Source organism: Lutjanus erythropterus, chromosome 4 (genome assembly GCF_056507025.1).
Source record: "Lutjanus erythropterus isolate fLutEry1 chromosome 4, fLutEry1.hap2, whole genome shotgun sequence".
Taxonomy (NCBI): domain Eukaryota; kingdom Metazoa; phylum Chordata; class Actinopteri; order Lutjaniformes; family Lutjanidae; genus Lutjanus; species Lutjanus erythropterus.
The window spans coordinates 9,047,475-9,068,603 of record NC_139320.1 but is presented as its reverse complement, the minus strand read 5'-3'; the positions used below and the strand labels follow the sequence as shown (position 1 = coordinate 9,068,603).

At 41.2% G+C, this 21,129-nt stretch overlaps 1 protein-coding gene across 1 annotated transcript in view; it reads right to left on the bottom strand.

The window, feature by feature from the left end:
- Positions 1–21,129, bottom strand: part of LOC146328056 (uncharacterized) — a 53,515-nt gene that overhangs the window by 6,748 nt on the left and 25,638 nt on the right. The window contains exons 2-10 of the mRNA XM_084716335.1: positions 12,597–12,854; positions 11,668–11,818; positions 10,548–10,730; positions 9,827–9,961; positions 9,488–9,682; positions 7,538–7,667; positions 7,252–7,401; positions 6,763–6,857; positions 1,703–1,918 (exon numbers count right to left, since the gene is read on the bottom strand). Coding sequence (XP_084572461.1) covers positions 1,703–1,918; positions 6,763–6,857; positions 7,252–7,401; positions 7,538–7,667; positions 9,488–9,682; positions 9,827–9,961; positions 10,548–10,730; positions 11,668–11,818; positions 12,597–12,832 — 1,491 coding nt within the window. The 5' untranslated portion in view covers positions 12,833–12,854. The remainder of the gene's footprint in view (positions 1–1,702; positions 1,919–6,762; positions 6,858–7,251; positions 7,402–7,537; positions 7,668–9,487; positions 9,683–9,826; positions 9,962–10,547; positions 10,731–11,667; positions 11,819–12,596; positions 12,855–21,129) is intronic.

The window sequence follows — 21,129 nt, the reverse complement described above, 5'->3', positions numbered from 1 at the left end:
CTACAAACTTTTCTTCTCTGTCTGTACCCATCGCCTGTAGACAGACACTTATCTGTAACTGGCTGTAAGTCAGACAGTGGAAAAACAGACATGAGGGAAGGAGACAGTGAAGAGGAAGGAAGGAGAGGAGGAAGTCTGTGTGTTTCTCTCCTGTTTTTATGGCGACAGTTAAAGTGCAGCCAGACTCGATGCATAAATCAAGACTTTATGGATTCATTCGGCGGCCCTAGGAGCAGCGGACGAGATGGAGGAAGAGGAGAATAAATAGACGCTTTCACTGGTAATGAGAGAGGGAGAGAAAATGAAGGCTGAGGCCAATGAAGTCTGATGGAGAGAGAAACGTGAAGGCGGAGAGAGACAACAGAGGAGGAGGACAGAGCACGGTTATTCAGGAATCCATCTTTACAAAGGTGTCTGTGCACGGAAAAATAAAGGCTGATGATTATGAATGTTGATGGAGCCTCTGGTGAGAGAGGACAGCACACACACACACACACACACACACACACACACACACACACACACACACACACACACACACACACACACACACACAGTCTGTGTGTCTACTGTACATGTATTAATGACCATTCAAGATATCAACGTGTTTCTAGACCTACATGTCGGGAGCTCACCTCCCATCTGGGGACCAAAAGTAAGAGAGTAAAATGTGTTCTGTAAAAACCGTGTTCGATATCTGCGGGACAGGATGAAGTACATCGATGTGAAAACAGATTCTGCTCATAAATCTGATCTGAACACACAGAGCTGCGCTCATTCAATTATGTTACCTTCTATGTACGTCCATAACAAAGTTGGTCCCACAAGGTCACACATTTACTGTGTGTGTGTGTGTGTGTGTGTGTGTGTGTGTGTGTGTGTGTGTGTGTGTGTGTGTGTGTGTGTGTGAGTGAGTGAGTGAGTGAGTGAGTGAGTGAGTGAGTGAGTGAGTGAGAGAGAGAGAGACACACACATACACACACAGGTGATGTTTGTGTGATGCCATATGCTGAATGTTAATGTTGAACTGAAAAACATGCTCAGCAAAAAACAAGTGTTACAAAACATGTTTAAAGCTCAACATAAATCTTAATAAACTCCTCATTAATATAATATCACATTCATATGTATATGTATAATGTATATTGTTTTAAAAGGCTTCAGTCATTTACTGCAGCTGCTTTCTGCACTGTAAAAAAAGTAGAGAAAACTCTTTCAAGGAAATTGTCTTCACTAAATTTTTGAGATTTACGTCAAAGTAATTTTTAAAATAAACTGTAAAATGTATTGCTGACCTATAAATCTTTGAGAGAATTTTTTTTTCTTCTTTAGAAAAACTCAAACCTTTGAGTTTTAGCAACAAATAATTCTGTATTTCAGAAATTCAGAAACTCTGTTAACAGTAATAATTTTATATTTTCAGTTGCAACAATTTAATTTTCAAGCAGCCTCCAAATAATGACAAATCTATTTTTGAAATACATATAGAGTTTTTTCCCCAAAAACTAAGTAAAGTAATTCAATAAATTATTATTGATTATAATACACCAAAACCTTTTTCAAGTTTATTTCAGAACTTAAGAGTTTGTAAAGAAGAACTTTAGAGATTTTTAAGTCAAAATATCAAGAATAAAGTCAAACTTTATTATTTTATTATTATTCTAAAGGTTGCAGCAGTGTGGCTGAACGGGTTTTCACCCACCTTCACCTCCCTGTCAGTCTGCACAGCTTTGGAACAGGAAGTCCTCCCCTCTGAGGGGGCGGGGCTCTGGACTCCCAGCCACGCCCTCACACGCCCCCCATCAAAGCTGACTGGCTCACTGTTCGGTTTGTCAGGGGTCGAGGTCGCCCACTGGTCTCCATTCAGCTGAGTCCCACTCCCACAGGGGTGAGTATGTTCAAACCATTCCTCCAATCTCTGCGCAGAAAACAGATTTAACAGAGCAGAACGTTTATAAAGAATCTCCAGGAGATCCAGCCTGTAAACGTTACTTCATCTTTTGACGTGAAGCAGGAACTCAAACTCGTTCTTGAAGGTTCATGTCTGTTGACTGTACACCATGAAAATCCATTTAGAAGCGCCATCATCATTTTGATAATTCACTTTCACTGCGGTTTGCAAAACTTGGTGCATTCAAGGACATTAGTCAGTATTTAAATTTTGGTGTTTGGTTGTCAAAGAGCCATGTTTTTCATAAGAAATAACCAAATTTACAATCCTCCTTTTCATATGCATATGAATAAATACACAGTTTATCACTGTACCATTCCTGTAAAAAACGCCTAACCCAGGTTTATCCAAAGTAAACTGAGAGCCGCTGTTGAAGCGTTAGACTACATGTTTGGTTCTGGTGTCTTTTGACTGTAAGTGCTACACTGACACTCAGATATAGAAGTTTGAACAAACTGAAGAAGGTTTTTATTTCCATTTGATTACTTTTGCAAAACAATTCCTGCAGATGAGCTCTAACTAAATCTAATAGGATCACAGAATTTCAGTTTCAATTTGAAAGCACCACAGAGATGTTTTCCAGAAAAAGGCCATTTGAAGACACCAAACCCTGTTTCAGACTGACAGAAGCCGTGTTTTTCTCTTGTTGCAACTAAACTTTGTGCACATAAAGTGAAAAAAGAAAAGCTGTTCATAAAAAAGAAGCTCAGAGCAAACCCTGTAAATGTAAATATTTCTGTGTTTTGGCTTCATATTACATATTAAAAACTGCATATTTTAATTTTCAGGATTTGATTTGCTGTATGAAGCGTCTGTCATCAGCACAATCTGTTCCAACTGGTTCTGTCTTTACATGAGAGAAAAGGGGCAGGTACTTTCTTTCAGCTCAGATTCTCATTGGCTCTTGTAGGCTGCGGACAGGACATGAAAGGTCCAATAAGGTAAGAGTACAGCCGCCATTCTGATACCAAGACAACTCTAATATTTACACAGAAATGACAGAAAATACATGGAATATTAGGACATTTGCTGACTCGTCTGAGATGATGCTAAAGCAGTTTGTGGGTATTTATTTATGTGTTTTATCTGACTGGATTGGAGAGACCAAACCCTTTTCCAATGAAACAGGACCTGGACATTTATTGATCAGTGAAGTGTGATTGGATTTTGATTTAGTCTGCATCAGCTGAAACATAAGAATCTCAGTTTTCCAAAGATATGTTGAATGAACACCTGCTTCACAGCTGCTGTGTAGTTGACAGTTCGTCTACTATGAGACTACTTTTGGTGGGTTATAGAGCATCTTTCATTCACTTGCAGCACAAACATTTATTTAACCATTTATTAATGCACATTTAGCTAACTACAGAAAACATTTAAAGACCAGGAACATTTCAGTTTTTCAGAGCTGAATTATTTGGTGTGCAAAAAGTCACACAGGTTGATTTTCATAGAAACAAACTTAAACCACTTACTGTCTGGAAGGAAGGCAATCTAAAAACTTATGTAAAGTTTATGCATGAAAATGATACAGTGATGTATGTGACATTCATGGTATTAAATTAATAAGGTTAAGCATTAATAGAAATGCAGGACCAGTCAGACTCTATGCTGTATTTGTAGAGAAGTGTGAGTTAAATTGACTGAACTGAAAGCAGTCTGTATCTCCTCAGTTCATGGTGAGTGGTGGGTGGGTGGGGTGGGGGGGTACCCAAAAAAAAACCTCTGCAGGCACAGAGTCTTTTGAGTTGCGTTCGCAATTCAAACAGCGTTCGAGCACCCGGAGACGAGGTCACGCGGTTGTAGATTTAATGAAGTACAACAACATCGAGTCCTCTGGGCAGACAGTGCCGAGTCAAGTCGAGCCTGCAGGGAGGGCGTGCTGACATCATGCTGTTATGAGTCCAATAATAAAGAAGATAGTAAAAAAATACAGAGTGGTACACACACTTTGATGTCTTTGTTGGGATGCTGCAGCTGTAATCAGATGCTAATTCAGTTGTACGTGTGTCTCTCTGTTTGTCTCTGCTCCTGTTGAGCTTTGGGGTTCACCGACAGTGCAGCTGTGCATGTGTGTGTGTGTGTGTGACAGACAGAAATACAGAAGAGAGGGGGGAGCAGCAGGCAAGCAGAGGAGGATACTCAGATTACTTGAACATTTCAGTGTCTGTTCTCATCCGTTTCCTTCAGATTAATTCTCACCCAACTGTTTCTTCTTTCTCCATTTTTATCCTTCTGTTGTTCGGTTTCTTTCAGCTCTTCTCTCACACAGCAGCTGACACACTCTCCTGTATCTCACCAAAATAAGCTAAAAAAGGAAACCAATGTACCCGCCAACATATAGAGGTGCCACATCCTCCAGGTGTCATCAATAAATCAGTAGAAGTAGAAGGTGAGCTGTTATAACCAGCTCATAAGGCGGCACCGAGCAGCTGGGAACATTTTTAGATAGCTGGTGTATTGGAACATCAATGTTTGTGAGAGTGTGTGTGTGTGTGTGTGTGTGTGTGTGTGTGTGTGTGTGTGTGTGTGAGACAGAGACAGAGACAGACAGACAGACGAAGCCTCTGGGCCATGATGTAGCATCTGGGTCAGAGCAGAACAACAGAGAAGAGAAAGCCTACAATGAAATAAGAAGAGTAACACCACATGGGTTTGTTGAAATGTGGTCCTGATGTTGCCTCTCTGACGACACTTCGGTTTGGGTGTTACAAGTAAAGAGATAAAAATAAAATCCTTGTCCAGACGCATCTCTTCAGCACTAAATGCTAGAAGGGGACAGGGGAAGGGAACGTCAGAATGTAGGGCCAGAATCTTTATGGAGATCAAACTGTGTGGAGATACAGTGCTGCTCTTTGTGATAATTACATTGACAGTTTTGTTTGGGAATTTTCAGCACAGAGGAACAGCTTCAGCAGACTGGATGAGGGTGTTAACAGGCTGCTGTATGTCAGGGCCTGGGGCCTCATTGATAAAATGGACTTTTGATTGACGAGGAAACAATCTTGTCTCTCCCAAAGTGTAGACTCGGCTGCAATGGTTTTCCTGCTGGTTAAAAGGAAAACAGAGTTTTGGACACATAATTGCTCCAGTCCTTGGTGAACTTTCATGAGCTTTATGAACTATGTGATAGGAATGATTATTTAAATGTATGAAGAATTAATAATGACAAACTCCCAAATAATGCGTTTGTCTTTTTTGTCAGCTCATTGTTTAGTCCACAGAATAATACGTGTTGTCTGGCTGTAATTTCTCGTACCTTCGCTGTGATCTCATTTTCCAAAAAGTTTGCTTTTCTCTTTTGGTCCCTGGTCGTTTCTGACTGAACGCTCATTTGTGCTGAATTATATAAGAGGAAATGTCTGATTGAAAGACAGGTGCATCGTCACTTTTGAATTCATTTGAATGTTTTTGGATCACAGGTGCAAAAGTTACAAAAGTTCTTCTCAGGATCTGTGTAAGCAAAGTTTTTTTTTATCTTTTATGAATCAAACTTAACAACAGTGTCAAAAATGATCTTAAGACTAAGTTCAAGTACAAATCTAAGAACATTTTTCTATGTAATTGAGACCCTTGGACTTGGACCAAATGATATCCCACTCCACTTGTGATTCGCTTTGACAGACATTAGACTTTCTTCTGGACTTGTCTCAAAGAATTTGATCATTGACTTGAGACTTGTGTCAAATCATTTCAGAGTTGACTTGATGGTCTCTATGTCAAGGTGTTAATATGCTGCATATTCCATGTTAGTGTGTTTAGTCAAACAAGTTACATATCCTCCTACTGGGAAACTGTCAGGTGATGGAGTGCACACCTGAGATAAAATTTGTCTGCAACAGTAAAATCCTTTAAAATGTTGTTTGGTATAAGTCCAAAGAGATCATCTATCGAGGGCAAAACCTCTGTCAATTCAGCACCATGGACAGGACCAGCAGTCACTGTACCAACAACTGTAGTGTGTTTCCAAAGCAGTGGGCTTGTTTTTAGAGTAACGGGGTGTTGAACAAATAGACACTCCATCAAATGGGAAATGAAATAATAGAATGGCACCAGAATGGGCTTAGCCGCTCATTTTTGTCCCAGGGCATGAACTGAATTTGATGAACTGACTGTTTTCAGACCACAAATTACACAAGAATTAGCTACACTATTAGCACACTATTCCCTAACTGTGTTTGGTGGGTGACTGGTGTTGAGTAATGGGAAATGTTCATTTTGAAGAACTATGAGTTACCAATTTGAGTCAAACAGAACACTGCTGTTGAGGGTTTCGCTGTATGAAAGTGGGCACAGTTTCATCAGAAGTAGGTTGGAGACACCACAGGGCAGCGATGATGGTGCACTGTTGGTTAAATCCACACTTAAATGAACTGATGTTAAGAAAAGGATTTGAGTTTTACTCATTTTTACTGTCAAGGTTGTTGCTACAGTATAAACCCAGTGCTGTATTCTGTGCTCCAGTATGGAGGATAATGAACTCTATGTTGTCCATTAATCTCATCTCACACTGGACCACAGAAGAGACCACTACATCATCACCTTTTTATTTAAATTTAGCCAAAATGCATTGATGTCTTGGCACAAGCCCAGCCAAAATACAGCGGCCCATTTTATGGGTACAGAAACCGCAATGGTCTGAAAAACGTCCCATTATCTCAAAAACAAAATCCCATTGGTCTGAAAATACACAATCACCCTGCACTTGGTAGAGTTAGTGTTTATCTGATATTTACAAATTGATCATGTCAATCTTGTCTCTTTTTTCCTAAAACCATAATGATTTAATTTTTTAGGCTGTTGTAACTCACCACATCTGCTTCCTGATGGTCATTACTGATGTCAGACTGAGAGCCGAGAGAACTGAGGTAGCTTCGCCTCTTCAGACCATCCCTGTGACACATACCTACACACACACATGCGGACACACACACACACACACACACACACACACACACACACACACACACACACACACACACACACACACACACACACAAAACCACTTATATTCATTATAGCAGATACACAAAGGAATAAAACCGGGTGCAGCTGAAGTCCTACATGTTCAGCAGTCTTTCAGGTTTATTCCAACACGTACAAAAGTTTGTAAGAAGTTTAATGTTGCCTGCAGGACTTAATCATGGTCTAGATGTCGTCATGCTGACAGATAAAATAGCAAGTCTGGTGTGGAAAATTAGATGTTGTTTGGAATAATCTGTCAGAATGTGAGCTGGTCAATGTGCTTTTGGATCTGTAACTACTGTCAAAGGAAAAGTCAAAAGAGAGTCACTTCCTACCTGTGCTGGCACTGAAATATGAGGAGTCGGCATCGTCACAGGAGACAGAACGTCCGATATCAACTGAAGGGTCCCACTCCAGCCCCAGGTGCTCATGGGTAGGTGAGGATGGAGAGGGAGGAGGAGGGAGGTGAACAGGTGAGGATGGATCTGAGGAGAAGGACAGGGTGAGAGCAGAGGGTTATGGAACAGTTTGATTATGGAACGACAGCAGATAGATAGATCATTAAAACAGATTTTAGAATGATCCAATTTCTATAATTAAATATTTAATATGCTGGTTTACCTTTAGGATGGTTGGAAGTTGCAGGGAGATCCAGGTTGGCTTTATCAATCGCTCCCTCTTCCTCTAATAGGTTCTCTGAAGGACAACCAGAGTCTGTAGCCTGAGACAGAATCCAGTCATCCTCAAACACCTGCAGGAGAAAGAGGAAGAGGAGGAGGAGGAGGAAGAGGAAGAGGAGGTTACTTTCACCACTGCTAACATAACCATGTAACACATGTATACTTTAGAAATTTTGGAAGCTTTCTGCTATTTATTTAGTGCAAAGCTAAAACACTTTTGAACTCCTGTTTGTCATCTTGCTGTGCACTGATTATTATCAAGATAAAAAATATGCAGTAAATAAAACTACTCTGATTGGTGCAGAGGAGAAGAAGCAGATGAAGAGGTGTGCATACAAACTCAATAACAGTTCAATCTAATCCTGAACAGAAGCACAGAGCTGTTGCTCCTATTTTGAACGACAAGCCGATTAAATATTTATGAGTGGAAAAATGTTTTTAAAGGAGCAAACCACTCACTAAGTACTGACACGAAGATGTCATCGGGGTAATCTTGAGTTAGACTTGAGACTGTGTAAACTAGACGCACAGAGTTTGAAAAATGACAGCATTTAACAGGCAGTCGAATGGACAAAATGCACTGGACACAGACGTGGCACGACACATCTGCTGCAGATGTGTGCATTATGATCAGCTGAAGCTGCTGTGCTGACTGCAGAAGACCTGGGTGGGCACTGCACAGCTCATCTCTATTTTAATCTGACTGGTCTATCTTTTTCCTTACTTTTACACCTGAGAGGCCTTCCAGCAGGTAAAACCTGTGACTTTCTGTGCAAAAAACAAAAGTACAGTCTGTAAAAAAATGATTAGAATAAATACCTCATTGTACCAGAGGCAGTGTGATTCAGAGCAGTGGGTGTTTGTACATTGTAAATCAATAAAATCAAGTGCATCAATGATCCTGTAGTTAAAACACTGTAGTTAATTCAGTACCACTTAGTACAAACTATAGACTGTTAAACAACTGCATCATCACCAGGCAAACCTCAATATACACACAGTGAAGCTGTTCATCTATTCAACTTTAAATCTCCACAGAAAAACCACAGGAAAAATTCCACTCCATTACATGATGCATTATGTCCATGCCCCATGTTGAGTTGCATTATGGGAAATGGATCCAATGTCTTAGAAGCTTGAGCCATACAATTCTGAATCAGCTACAGTTCATTGAGGGAACCATGAATGCCAACATGTACTGTGACATGAAGCAGAGCATGACCCCCCCCCCCCCCCTTCAGAAACTGGGCTGCAGGGCAGTATTCCAACATGATAACAAACCCAAACACACCTCCAAGACGACCACTGCCTTGCTAAAGAAGCTGAGGGTAAAGGTGATGGACTGGCTGAGCATGTCTCCAGAACTAAACCCTATTGAGCATCTGTGGGGCATCTTCAAACAGAAGGTGGAGGAGTGCAAGGTCTCTAACATCCACCAGCTCTGTGATGTCATCATGGAGGAGTGGAAGAGGATTCCAGTGGCAACCTGTGAAGCTCTGGTGAACTCCACGCCCAAGAGGGTTAAGGCAGTGCTAGAAAATAATGGTGGCCACACAAAATATTGACACTTTGGGCCCAATTTGGACATTTTCACTCAGGGGTGTACTCACTTTTGTTGCCAGTGGTTAACACATTAATGGCTGTGTGTTGAGTTATTTTGAGGGGACAGTAAATTTACACTGTTATACAAGCTGTACACTGACTACTTTACATTGTATCAAAGTGTCATTTCTTCAGTGTTGTCCCATGAAAAGATATAATTAAATATTTGCAGAAATGTGAGGGGTGTTCTCTTTTGTGAGATACTGTAGGTCCTCAGTGACACCCTCATGTATATTTACATCTTTGTATATTCACCGCCATTCATTTCAGTGTGTGTGTGGGTGTGTACCAGTCTCATGCTCAGCAGCCGGGTATGTGTCCGTGCGATGTTGTTGTAGACGAGGCTGCAGTGCCGCAGCAGCTCCAGCAGGTGGCTCTCTACATGCTGAGCATCGGTTGGTTGGCTGCGCTGGATCAACTCCTCGCCACGCTGCAACAGGGCATTTACACGGCCTGAGTTCACACACACACACTGCTGAAAGGACTGAAAACACACACACACACACACACACACACACACACACACACACACACACACACACACACACACACACAGACTAACAGGTAAATGTACAAGTAGTATGAAAACAGACCACTAGACAAGCCTTTAGTTGTAAAACACACACACCTGGAGCCGTCTCAGCTTCTCACAGGTGTTTCCTGTCAGGTGATCCACCGCAGTCAGACGGACATCCAGGTCAGCCAACCAGAGAGCGAGCTCCTCCCTCTCTGCCTCAAACCCCTCCCACTCTGACACAAACAGCTGAGAGAGAAAAAGAAGAAAGTTGTTTTTACTTAAAAATTTTTGAAGCCCAGAGGGGTGACCAAGTCACTGTTTTGCAAGTCACAAGTCCCAGGTTCTAAACTTTTTGAGCCATATACAAGTCTTGACATTCAATTTCAAGCCGCATTGATTTACAAAGTTACTTAGCACTTAAGCCAATGCTAGCTAACCATTAGCCTGCTCACTATGTAAATATTAGCCTCAACTCATCCTTCTTCGTGCAACTTCAAATACTGAATGAAGATGGAAGTTGTTGCGTCTGTCTGTAATTTTCAATCTGTTTGTTTTTCACACTGCAATTCATTTTTTTGTTGACCGCCTCAAAGTTTTTGTACATGAACAAAATGATCTTTGGTCTTATATTTTCCAGCTGGAGCTCAGTAATGTAATGTCGGTTCTTCGTGGTTCTCTGCTGTCTGACTGGTTCAAACAAAGTGGATCTGGTGCATTAAGTGTCACCTTACTGAGAATGAACTGAATGAATCCAAGTCATGTCACTCAAATCCACAAATCCTCAAATTCAGCAGACTGTCCTATACATTTCTTTGTTATTTTGACCTCTGACCTCCAGTCGTCCAATGATGGATTCCAGTTTGACGTTCACATCGTCCCATCGTCGCCCACACTCCCTCGCTGACGCCAGCAACCGAGCCTTCATGGTGCCCTGAAACAGTCCAGTCAGTGTTCGATTCCTGCGGGTCAGACTGTCCAACTGGAGGAGCCGAGATCCAGCCTCGCATCGCAGCCTCTGAACACACAAAACACAAACCTCGTTATCTCTTAATCTTTCTAAATGTAGCACCTGGAGCACCGTGACATGGTTCAGCTCAGTGCTTTCACGATTCTTGCATTTTTATGGATTGTATCCACATGGTTGAAAGCAGTTATTATCAGTCTCTTTGGACAGAAGCATCAGCTAAATAAACATCATGTAATGAAACATAATCAACTGTCAAAATAGTGGCTGGATAATTTAGTGTCCGATGGCTACTGAATGAATCAGTTGATTGTTGCTGCTCTAGTCTCGCTCTATAAGAGTCAGACATTAAATTCATGCATTATGCAGATGACTTGGACGTTACCCATTAAATGGGTAAATTATACTTCACATTTTCAAAATTTTTAATTATTTGGGCCTCATGATCAGCAAACATGACAATTCAGCCATTAAATTATTTAACTGAGAGGCTTTCTGTGCAATGAACCTACCACACTATGCATACAGTATTAAAGTTAGTAGTTTTAATAATGATAATTATACTTGTCCCCGTGTTCAAATTTTTTATTTAGACCAAGAGGGAAAATCTACAGCTTCTGGGTCAGTGGGGTCGGACGCTCTGCTCTGCTGCACACTCAAACGTTGTGATTTAAAGTGGTAAGACAACTGAATTTAAACATAAAAACTGCCCGCTTCAGCTTTACGACTGGCTGCTGAGTGATATTTACACTCTTCCTGGATTATGTCTTTAACCTGTTCCTGAACTTCAGCCTAATGTTGTTCTAACCCGTTTGTCTTCTCCTGACAGCCTTGTATGTGACCTGTCCAGATTTTTATAGAAGACAAGTATATGGATCAGGGAGACATACCAACTTGAATTTGGATAATTATATCTCTGAGGTCCGTCCAAGTGAAAGGTAAGTGTGGAGAGGAGAGATCAGACTGTGTGTGTTTCACTTCTTCTCACCTCAAACTTCCTCAGTTCTTCCTTGGCAGTGACATAGTTAACATGGGTGGGGTTGGATGAACTGACAGCCTGCTCAGCCAATTGCAGCCAGGTGTCCAGGTGGGCGTGTTCTTTCATAAACTCATGCCAGAGGACCCACCTTCTCTCCAGTCTGGAAAGACAGAGAAAGTCAAACAGCTAAAGATCCACAGAGTTCTGATGTCAGACACTAAAACTACAGACACAGACGCAACAGAGGCAGGAAGTGAGGTTAGGACTTAAGCTCTCTATTGTTTATAGAATTTGCCCCAGTGGAAAATTGCAGAACTATGACAAAAATTCTTCTATACAACCTATATAAGTACTTTCTGGAAGAGCTGCCATTAAAAGCCATGTAGGTCATCTGTGCAAGCAGATTATTATGACCCATATTTACTTTCATTGTGAGGCTGCAACCTCTGGTGGCCAACATAATCATAACTGGACTAGCATAATGAGTGAGACAGTCCATGTAGAGTAGGGAGGAGGTTATGGTGGACTGATGGTTCAAACACAGGTCTTTCACCCAGGAGACAGCTGTCTGTGTGCTGTTTGAAACAAAAAAAACAAAACAATGCTGACTTATTTAAAGTTTTAAGTTAGGCTTCATGTGTGACTTACATAATGTAAAATCCCTATTTTAACCCAGACCAATCATTTCCTAAACCTTACCAAGTAGGCTCAGTGTCTAAACTGCAGCCTGGTATCCCCCTCGCTGGTACTCTCCAACAGTCATGTATGTTGTTTTGGGAGTCCTCTGAGGACGTGTTGGCCAATACAGAAGAGACGCCTTGACAGGATGCCTATAGTCATTTATTATTATGTGGTTTGTTAATATTAACATTTTAACCATTTAATATGTTTTCAACCCATGGGAGTCCACTATCAAGTTCTTGTGATAGGACACTCACTGTCCACATCCCTGCAGGTCTCCATCTTGGCTCCAGCTACTGTCCAGCTGCTGCATTTCCTCCTCATTCAGTTCCACTGGAAACAAGGGAGACAGAACCTTTTCTGACTCTGACAGATCCTGAGGCAGTTCCATATCCCTCATTTCCCCTTCCAGCACAACATCACTTTCTTGAACGGTGGAGATGGCATCATCGTGGTGTTCTGACAGGGCCGGGGCTGGTGGGAATCTAGGCATCCTGACATGATGTGACCTTCACCTGTTGAGAAACAAGGTCGACAGGATAAATTAGATGTTATTAGAAGTGGTCATTCATAGAAAAAGTACTCCCCATCCAAATCAAAATTTCTGTCCATTTCAAGGACACGTGACCAGCATACATTGGAATCAAATATCGCAGGAGGACACACTGGTTGTGTCCAAATTCATACAAATAAAGCATTCCTCTGTAAAACTTGGACCTGGGACAGCCTTGTCAGCTTGTTATTGTGTTAACAGCTGTTATGCCCCGGTCTAGGGGAACCCTTGACATAACAGATAAGGTGCTTCCCCCAGTCTTCCCACTCCAAAGAAGGCCAGCGACTAGGTAAGCCAAGTTTTAAAAAGGTGCAGTTTTAATTAGCTTCAGGGGGAAGAACAGACCAAAACAACAAACAGAACAATCTAAAAAACCCTAAACTTACCTACAGAAAACAAAAGACAATAAATGACAAATTACTAACCTAAGCTCCTAAATTAGAAAAAACAGGAGAAAACAGTTCAAAACAAAAAGGCTTCTCCCCTCTACTTAACTGCCCCACTATTTACAAGTATTTACAAGTATTTACAATAGTTTGAGACTTAATTTACACATACTCTCAGCGATCTACCAAAGAATTACTCTATCCAGTACAAATGATCTTACATTGACTCTTCTACAAAGCTTACTGTGACCAAACAATTCAGAACACCATGCTGGTGGTTCCTTGTGGTGGAAAGGCTGGAGAGGAGACAGAGTGCAGGCCGCCGGTGTTCAATTAGGCTCGGGGATCCACCCCCTGACCAATCGCGCTGCAGCAATCATCATCATGCATCACCTGTTCTCAATTCAATTGTTGTGGTGGCAGCAGTCTGAGCAGGATTTTCCAGACATTTATCTCCCCAGCAAAGTTGTCCAGCTCGTCCTGGGCGATCCCAAGGTGTTGCCAGGCCAGATGCGATATATAATCCCTCCAGTGAAGTTTCAGTCTACCCTGCCAGTTGAAACCTCTAAAGAAAGTCATCCAGATACTTGAACCACCTCAAGTGGTTCCTATTTGATACGCAGGAACAGCAGCTCAACCAATGGAGGAAACTCATTTTTGGTCACATGTATCTGCAATCTCATTCTTTTGGTCGCCACCCAAAGCTCATGACCATGAAGGGTAGAATGTAGATTGACTGTTAAATATTTTCACCACAACCACTCAGTACAACAACTGCATTACTGCTGATGTGCATCTGTTGATCTCACGCTTCATTTTACCATCTCTCATTAAACGAGACCTTGAGATACTTAAAATCCTTCACTTGGGACAGCAACTCACCCTCAGTTCGATGAAACACTGTTTTATGACAGATAACCATGGCCTCAGACTTGGAGGTGCTGACTCGCATTCTGGCTGCTTCACACTCAGCTGCAAGCCACCATAGTGTGTCCTGAAGGTCACAGTGTGATGAGACCAACAGAACCACATCATCTGCAAAAAGCAGACATGCTGTTCTGAGGTTCGGACTCTCTCCTCACCCCGGCTGCACCTTGAGATCCTGTCCATGAAAATCAGAAACAGGATCGGAGACAAGGGGCAGCCCTTGTGGAGTCCAGCACCCACTGAGCACTAGTTTGACTTTGTGCTGAGGATACAGACACAGCTCTCACTTTGGTTATACAAGCACCAGATGCTTTGTAGCAAAGGCCCTGGTGCCCCACATTCCCACAGTAGCCCACACAGGATTCCCCAGGTGGTCATAGACTAGATTACACGTCATCAAACTTAAGGCCCACGGGCCACATCCGGCCCATGATACGATTATATACAGCCTGCCAGATCATTTCATGTGTCTATTATGAATGGCCCATTGGTAAACAGCACTCCCACCACTCATACCACAAATCCCAAGATGCACTGCAACAGCTGCCATGCAAGTCAAGACCTGTGTACCAACCCTACCTCTTGCTGCTTTAATGACACACAGGGACTTTCAGAGCAGGTGGGAGGCAGAGGACCTGTTTATTGACATCGGGGCTAATGTGGCTGTAACTAAAGAATATAACATGAGAGACATAACTATCAGGACAAGTACAGAACTCTGGACACACAGCAGAAACTACTGAAGGCAGAAGAGTTTCAAAAGAGTCACAGCAGGAAATGTTCACAAAAGCAAAATCACAAAGTGAAGCTGCGGTGAAAGATAGTTTTATAGTGTCAGAAGAGAAAACCAGATCAACCAGATCAGTAAAGCCATTTACAGAGGGAGAGTTTTTGAGGTGCTGCCAGATTAAAGTGTGTGACGTCTTGTGTCCAGACAAAAAGCTATTTTCAAATGTAAGCCTCAGCAGAAATACTGTTGCTGATCAGCTTAATATGTGAGTTTAAATATTCTGAACTGAAATATTCTCATTTTGCTTCATGTTATCGTTGAAGAAAGAAATTCTTTTAAATTTGATTTATTTTATTGAAGAAAAAGTTGTTGCAGTCTGGCTGTTCAAATTCATACTTCTGAATAAAACAGTCAGTTTTCAGCTGTTTGATAAATGTTAATCCTTTTTGGCCCGCGACTTAGGCTGTGTTTTAAATTTTGGCTCCTTCTGTGATTGAGTTTGACAAACCTGGACTAGATGGTTAAACTCACATTAACACCCCAGCAGCCACGCAAGGGTAAAGAGCTGGTCCACTGCTCCATGACCAGCACAGAACCCACATTTCTCCTCCTGAATCTGGGGTTAGACGTTTGGTTGGAGCCTCTTTTCCAGCACCCTGGAATGAACTTTCTCAGGGAGGCTGAGCAGTGTCATATCTCAATAACTGGAGCACTGCAGATAATTAATCCTAAAATGACATTTACTCCAATTTTCTGACGTGATTCTTCATGTTCATTTAATTATGTGATATTTTTAGTGGACCAAAACTCCCCTTCAAAAGACACTATTCTAACAACACAAAGTTATTAATGAGCTGTGTGGAGAAGGTGCCTGTTTTCAGTACATACAACCAGATTTTGGTGATTTTTCTCCCCAGGAGATTCACAGATCTTTGCTCCCTGTATTCAACCCTCATGGAAGGACAAGGATGTCAGCGTTTCAGTGAGCTGAATGAAACATGTTTGAGTCTTTGCTGCTGGAGCAGAGAAGTTAAGAAAAGCAAACAAATCCTAAATCCTCTGAGCAAAGAGACAGACCTCACACACACACAGACACGGGCAGCAGCAATTCATTATTTTCACCAACACACACACACACACACACACACACACACACACACACACACACACACACACACACACACACACACACACACACACACAGTTCTGAATCACTGGAGAAAGAAGGAGATTGCCAGTCAGATTTACGTGTATGCAAAGGACAAATCTACACCTTTCAATGAGTTTGCACTCGTAGTCTGACTGTAATTATCTCCTGATTTACAGATGCAGCAGCTGATCACACAGTCACGTCCTGAGACTGATATCCAGGCTCATTCTCTGAACTAGCTGAAGCTGAAAAGACTTGAAATCACAGTTCAACATATACGATTCCTGTGCCATGTTAATAACAGAAGAAAAACTCATTCTTGCCATTAACCAGTACCCAGTTTTATGTAACCATACCCCCTTTTTCTTATTGCAACATCAACTCCCCCAAGCACAAGCGCTCACTGACATTAACGAGTGCTACACAACACTTCGCAAGCAACTCTGCGTCAATGTAGCTTGCCACATTTGGCTGTTCTGCAGCTGTGTCAGCAGCAATGTGAACATACGGTTATGCATATTTTACACATGCAAACACCACAGCAACATGTCCACAGATAGAAGTTGGACAGTATTGTCTGTACAACTGAGACACAAAAGACATAAGTGCTAATAAACAGAAGATTACTACAGATTTTCTACAGCTTTTTTCCAACTAATGGACTCAAAGTGTTCCAGGTGCACAACACCAAAGTAAACAAAAAACACGACTGACCATTAAAAGTTTCTTGGACAGGTGTACTCTCAGTTGAATCTTCAGCAGTGATCCTGCATTGCATAAATGACAGAGGAGGAAAAATGACACAAGGTAACAGAGGCTGTTATAAATAGTGTAGTTTGTATTATGTTAGACTTCTGTCAGTGCTGCACTCGTGACATCAGGCAGCTGCTTCTTCATGAAGTCAGGGAAGACATATTACCCAGAGTTCCCAGGCAGAAACTCTGACTCTGAGTGTCATTCCATTGTACTTTGTAGATATTTTCAAGTTCCCAGTTGTTTGGAATGCAGGCCAGCTACCTCACATAACCTCTTTCCACCAACATGGAACCAGTTCTGTTACAGTTTGAGCACCTAATTTTGAACCATACTGGTGGAAACAGACTGGTTTTGTAGATAGGATGAAGGTTCCAGGAACCAGCTCATGAATCACAGTAACAGAGGAAACTTCTTTCAGCCACTTGTGTCCAAGATCTCATTCTTTCAGTCATGACCCAAAGCTCCTAACCAGAGGTGAGGCTGGGACAGTAAACTGCCTGGTAAATCAAAAGCTTTACCTTTCTGCTCAGCTCCCTCTTCACCACAGCAGTCTGCTGCGGTACAACACCTGTTCTACTGATAAATTTACTTAAATACACTGCATTCAATTGAACAACAGCAGTATATTTTAGGTTGCAAAGGTGAACAAACACAGAGGAAACACCTGAACTCTGAGGTAACTGCATGAAAAGAGTGCAGCAGCTACAGTTGTGTATCCTGCAGTGATTTCACAGATCAGTGAATCTCAGGTCACATCTATTGAACACCAAACTTTACACATCATGTTCTCTGTTAAGTGTTGTACAACAAGACATACACTGTGTTCGGTTTTTCCAATAAGCTTTTAAAATGCAGTTTTAGTTAATTAATTCAGTAGATATTTGTGTGTTCTGTCTCTGCTGCCAGTGAAATGTCCACTCATGAGTTTACATCTGGATCATTTGTAAAAACACTGATACAAGTAGATGTGAAACATAATAACTAATTTTGGTTCTTAAAGGGGAAGAAAAACATCATCACTCTTACTTTTATCTCCCTTCCTTTTCTCTCACTCACTGTTCTTCTACCTTCTTCCTTTCTCATATCAAAAACACTTCAACCAGTCACTCATCCAGAACGTAACAGAGTGTGTGTGTGTGTGTGTGTGTGTGTGTCCGTCCACTTGAGATCCTCCAGCCTCCCAGACTCATAAATCAAGCACTTCCTCTCGCCCCACAGGAGGCTGATCAGGCCAAGGCCTCATCCTCCAAACTCCCACCTGGGGACTGTATATAGTATAGATGTGTGGTCTGTGTGTGTGTCTGTGTGTGTGTGTGTGTGTGTGTGTGTGTGTGTGTGTGTGTCTGTGTGTGTGTGTGTGTGTGTGTGTGTGTGTGTGTGTGTCTGTGTGTGTGTGTGTCTGTGTGTCTGTCTGTCTGTCTGTGTGTGTGTGTGTGTGTGTGTGTGTGTGTGTGTGTGTGTGTGTGTGTTTGGTGTAATAGAAGAGTTATGAGGCCAAAGCTTCAGCCCTGCACCACAAAGATCCTGCTCACTGTCTGTGAGTCACTGTCTGTCTGTATGAGTGACTCTTCACTTTATATCACATCAGTCCTAATATGTTTTTTTTCTTATCATTAAGGTGATCAAAGTTTGCTGAGCACCACTTTTCTTGCTTTGTCTCATTAGTATCTGTAAAAACCTAAAATATATATTCAATGGAACCCTAACTTGAAGTTTTAGACCTTGAGAGTGAGAATATTTTGTCTTTTCTGTCACCTCTTCAAAAGATTTATGTTAACATCACTATTACATGTACATTAGTGTCAAAGTTGGGATTAGACAGCTGAGATGATTAAGATGAATTTGGTTTTATGGAGTGTTATTTGTCCATGATGGTCCTCACAAGTATCAATGTGTGTTTGTATTATGTGCAACAGGAAATACATTTTAAAATAGTTTTATTCTGCCCAGATTTATTTTATTATCAACAAAAAAAGTTGTTAATGATCCTTTCTGCAAAGTTGCAAAACATTCACTGACAGTGTTTCATTTTTCTCACAATATCCACTGGTTCAGGAAATAAGTGTTTAGGGTTAAATATTAAGAAAAGTCTCTACTGACTTCAAGCTTTCTTTCATATTTTACTAAACCCATCTTTTCCAAACATACACACAATCACCCACTGAAAAGGTCGGGCACCCACTGTGAAAGAGGCCAGTGTTTATGTGAATATGAGTTATGGTTTGGTATTAAAGAATGGGGTTGCCTCTAGACTGGCTCCCTAAATACAAAGTGCCATACTTTTCTTACAGTAACTTGTGGCTCTACCATCTAAATTAGACAAAAAACATTTCTTCCACCAAAACTTAAAATGAAACCCAAAGTGTGGAAGAACACACTACTTTATTCAAAACACTTCTGGGTTAAATACTGGCAGAGATGCAGCCGATCAGGGATCAACAGCTCGCTGAAGACCAAAATCTCTGGAAGAATCGACCTGAAATCTCACACCATGTGAGTAAGAGCCTTTTCAGAGTTTTGATTTTTAACACTGAATGCTTGCAGACTAAAAATGCTATAGACATGTTATATAGACTATGACAGTGCAGAGCACACATGGTGCGAGTCCTCTGCTGCACACAACAGCAGCCTCTGAACGTCAGCCGGATAATGACAAGTTTTGTTTGTTTAGAATATCAAGAATTATCACTTCCATGAGGCTCTTCAGTCAGACACTGACAGATCACTGGTAATAAACTTGGCATTTCATCCTCGCAGCTATTACAAAGGTCAAGCTGCAGCAGCATAAGCAGTTTATATTCTGTTAATAATAATGCTGATTAATGCTGAAATGGTGTTCTTCTGCCTCAGTAATTATTAACACCACCACTAGATCCAGAGCAAATAATCGATATCCAAAAGCTCAAACAAACAATGAGTGTCTGTCAAACTGTCAACACAAGACATGCTCATGCACATATAGAAGAACTAGGAAAGGAAATTTGCTGCTTCTCAGAGGATAAACCCGGCAATTATATATATATATATATATATATATATATATATAAAAATTAAAAAAAAAAAACGAAAATGGAACCGTTTCCAAACTGTTAATCACTCTAAGATAATCTGGTGTTCTAAAACTAAACCTGAAGGTCTGGACATTTAAACAAAACAAAATTAGACACCTTCTCACAGACTCTAATTTTGACTTTATATGTTTGACTGAAACTCACAATCTGATACATTGATTATTCAAGGTTATAAATCTTTCAGAAGATCCAGACCTAATACAAAAGGCCATAGGCTCCTGATTTACATAAGAGTCTATTCAGTGTAATGAAATGAAATAGCCCCATGACAATGATCTGGAAAGTATCACCACAAACGTCCTTCATGCTTATAGCACAAATCAGCTACCATCAGCAAATAATGAGCTTTATCAAAAGTTTCATGACATGCTAAAAGTTTGTAATTTTAAGAAAGGAAATGTACTCATGGGACATTTTAACATAAACTAGGAGGATCACCCCACCAGGAAAAGTCTCAAACAGATTACAGATTAATTTGACCTGTCACAGACAATCCAGGGCTCAACCAACCAACCGACCAAACATACAGGAAATAAACTGGAACAATGTACTTTCAGGGGTAAATGTGGAAGAGGACAGTCAGATTCTACTAGGCATAATGCAAAACACAATAAAACAGTTGACTAGGGAGACCTGATATAAAAGAGGGAAAAATCGCCTAATCACCAAACACACTGAAACTTATGAAAGAGCGAGCTCTTGCCCTGAAAATAGCTCTTTAAACTAGGTAACATGATGACAAACTGAGATTCACTATGTTAAGGAACAAAGTAGTACAGGGGCTAAGAAAAGCTAAACTGATCTGGTAGCAGATTAAGAAATTGACAGGACAACATGAGATGGACACTGCCATGCTTAAAGATCTAGGCACATCATTAGTCTCCCCCATCACTAAGATATTAAACCAGTCCTTCTCCCTCCCAGTCTTACCGAGTGCTTGGACGACAGCTATCTGCGAGTACAGGCCTATCAGTATTCTACCAGCAGTACTGAAGATAGCAAAGAGCTGAGCAATTGACTTTCCACCTGAACAACAGCATCTGTTCCTTACACTCAATGCAGTTTGGATTAACTGCTTTTTTATTGAGAGGGTAAAATCCTCAGTGGATAATGATGGGACTGTGTTTTTAGATCTTCAGAAAGCCTTTGACTCAGTTAACCATGCTGTCTTCCTGTCCAAATGATCTACCTTCAGCTTCTCTACAGCTGCCTTTAGG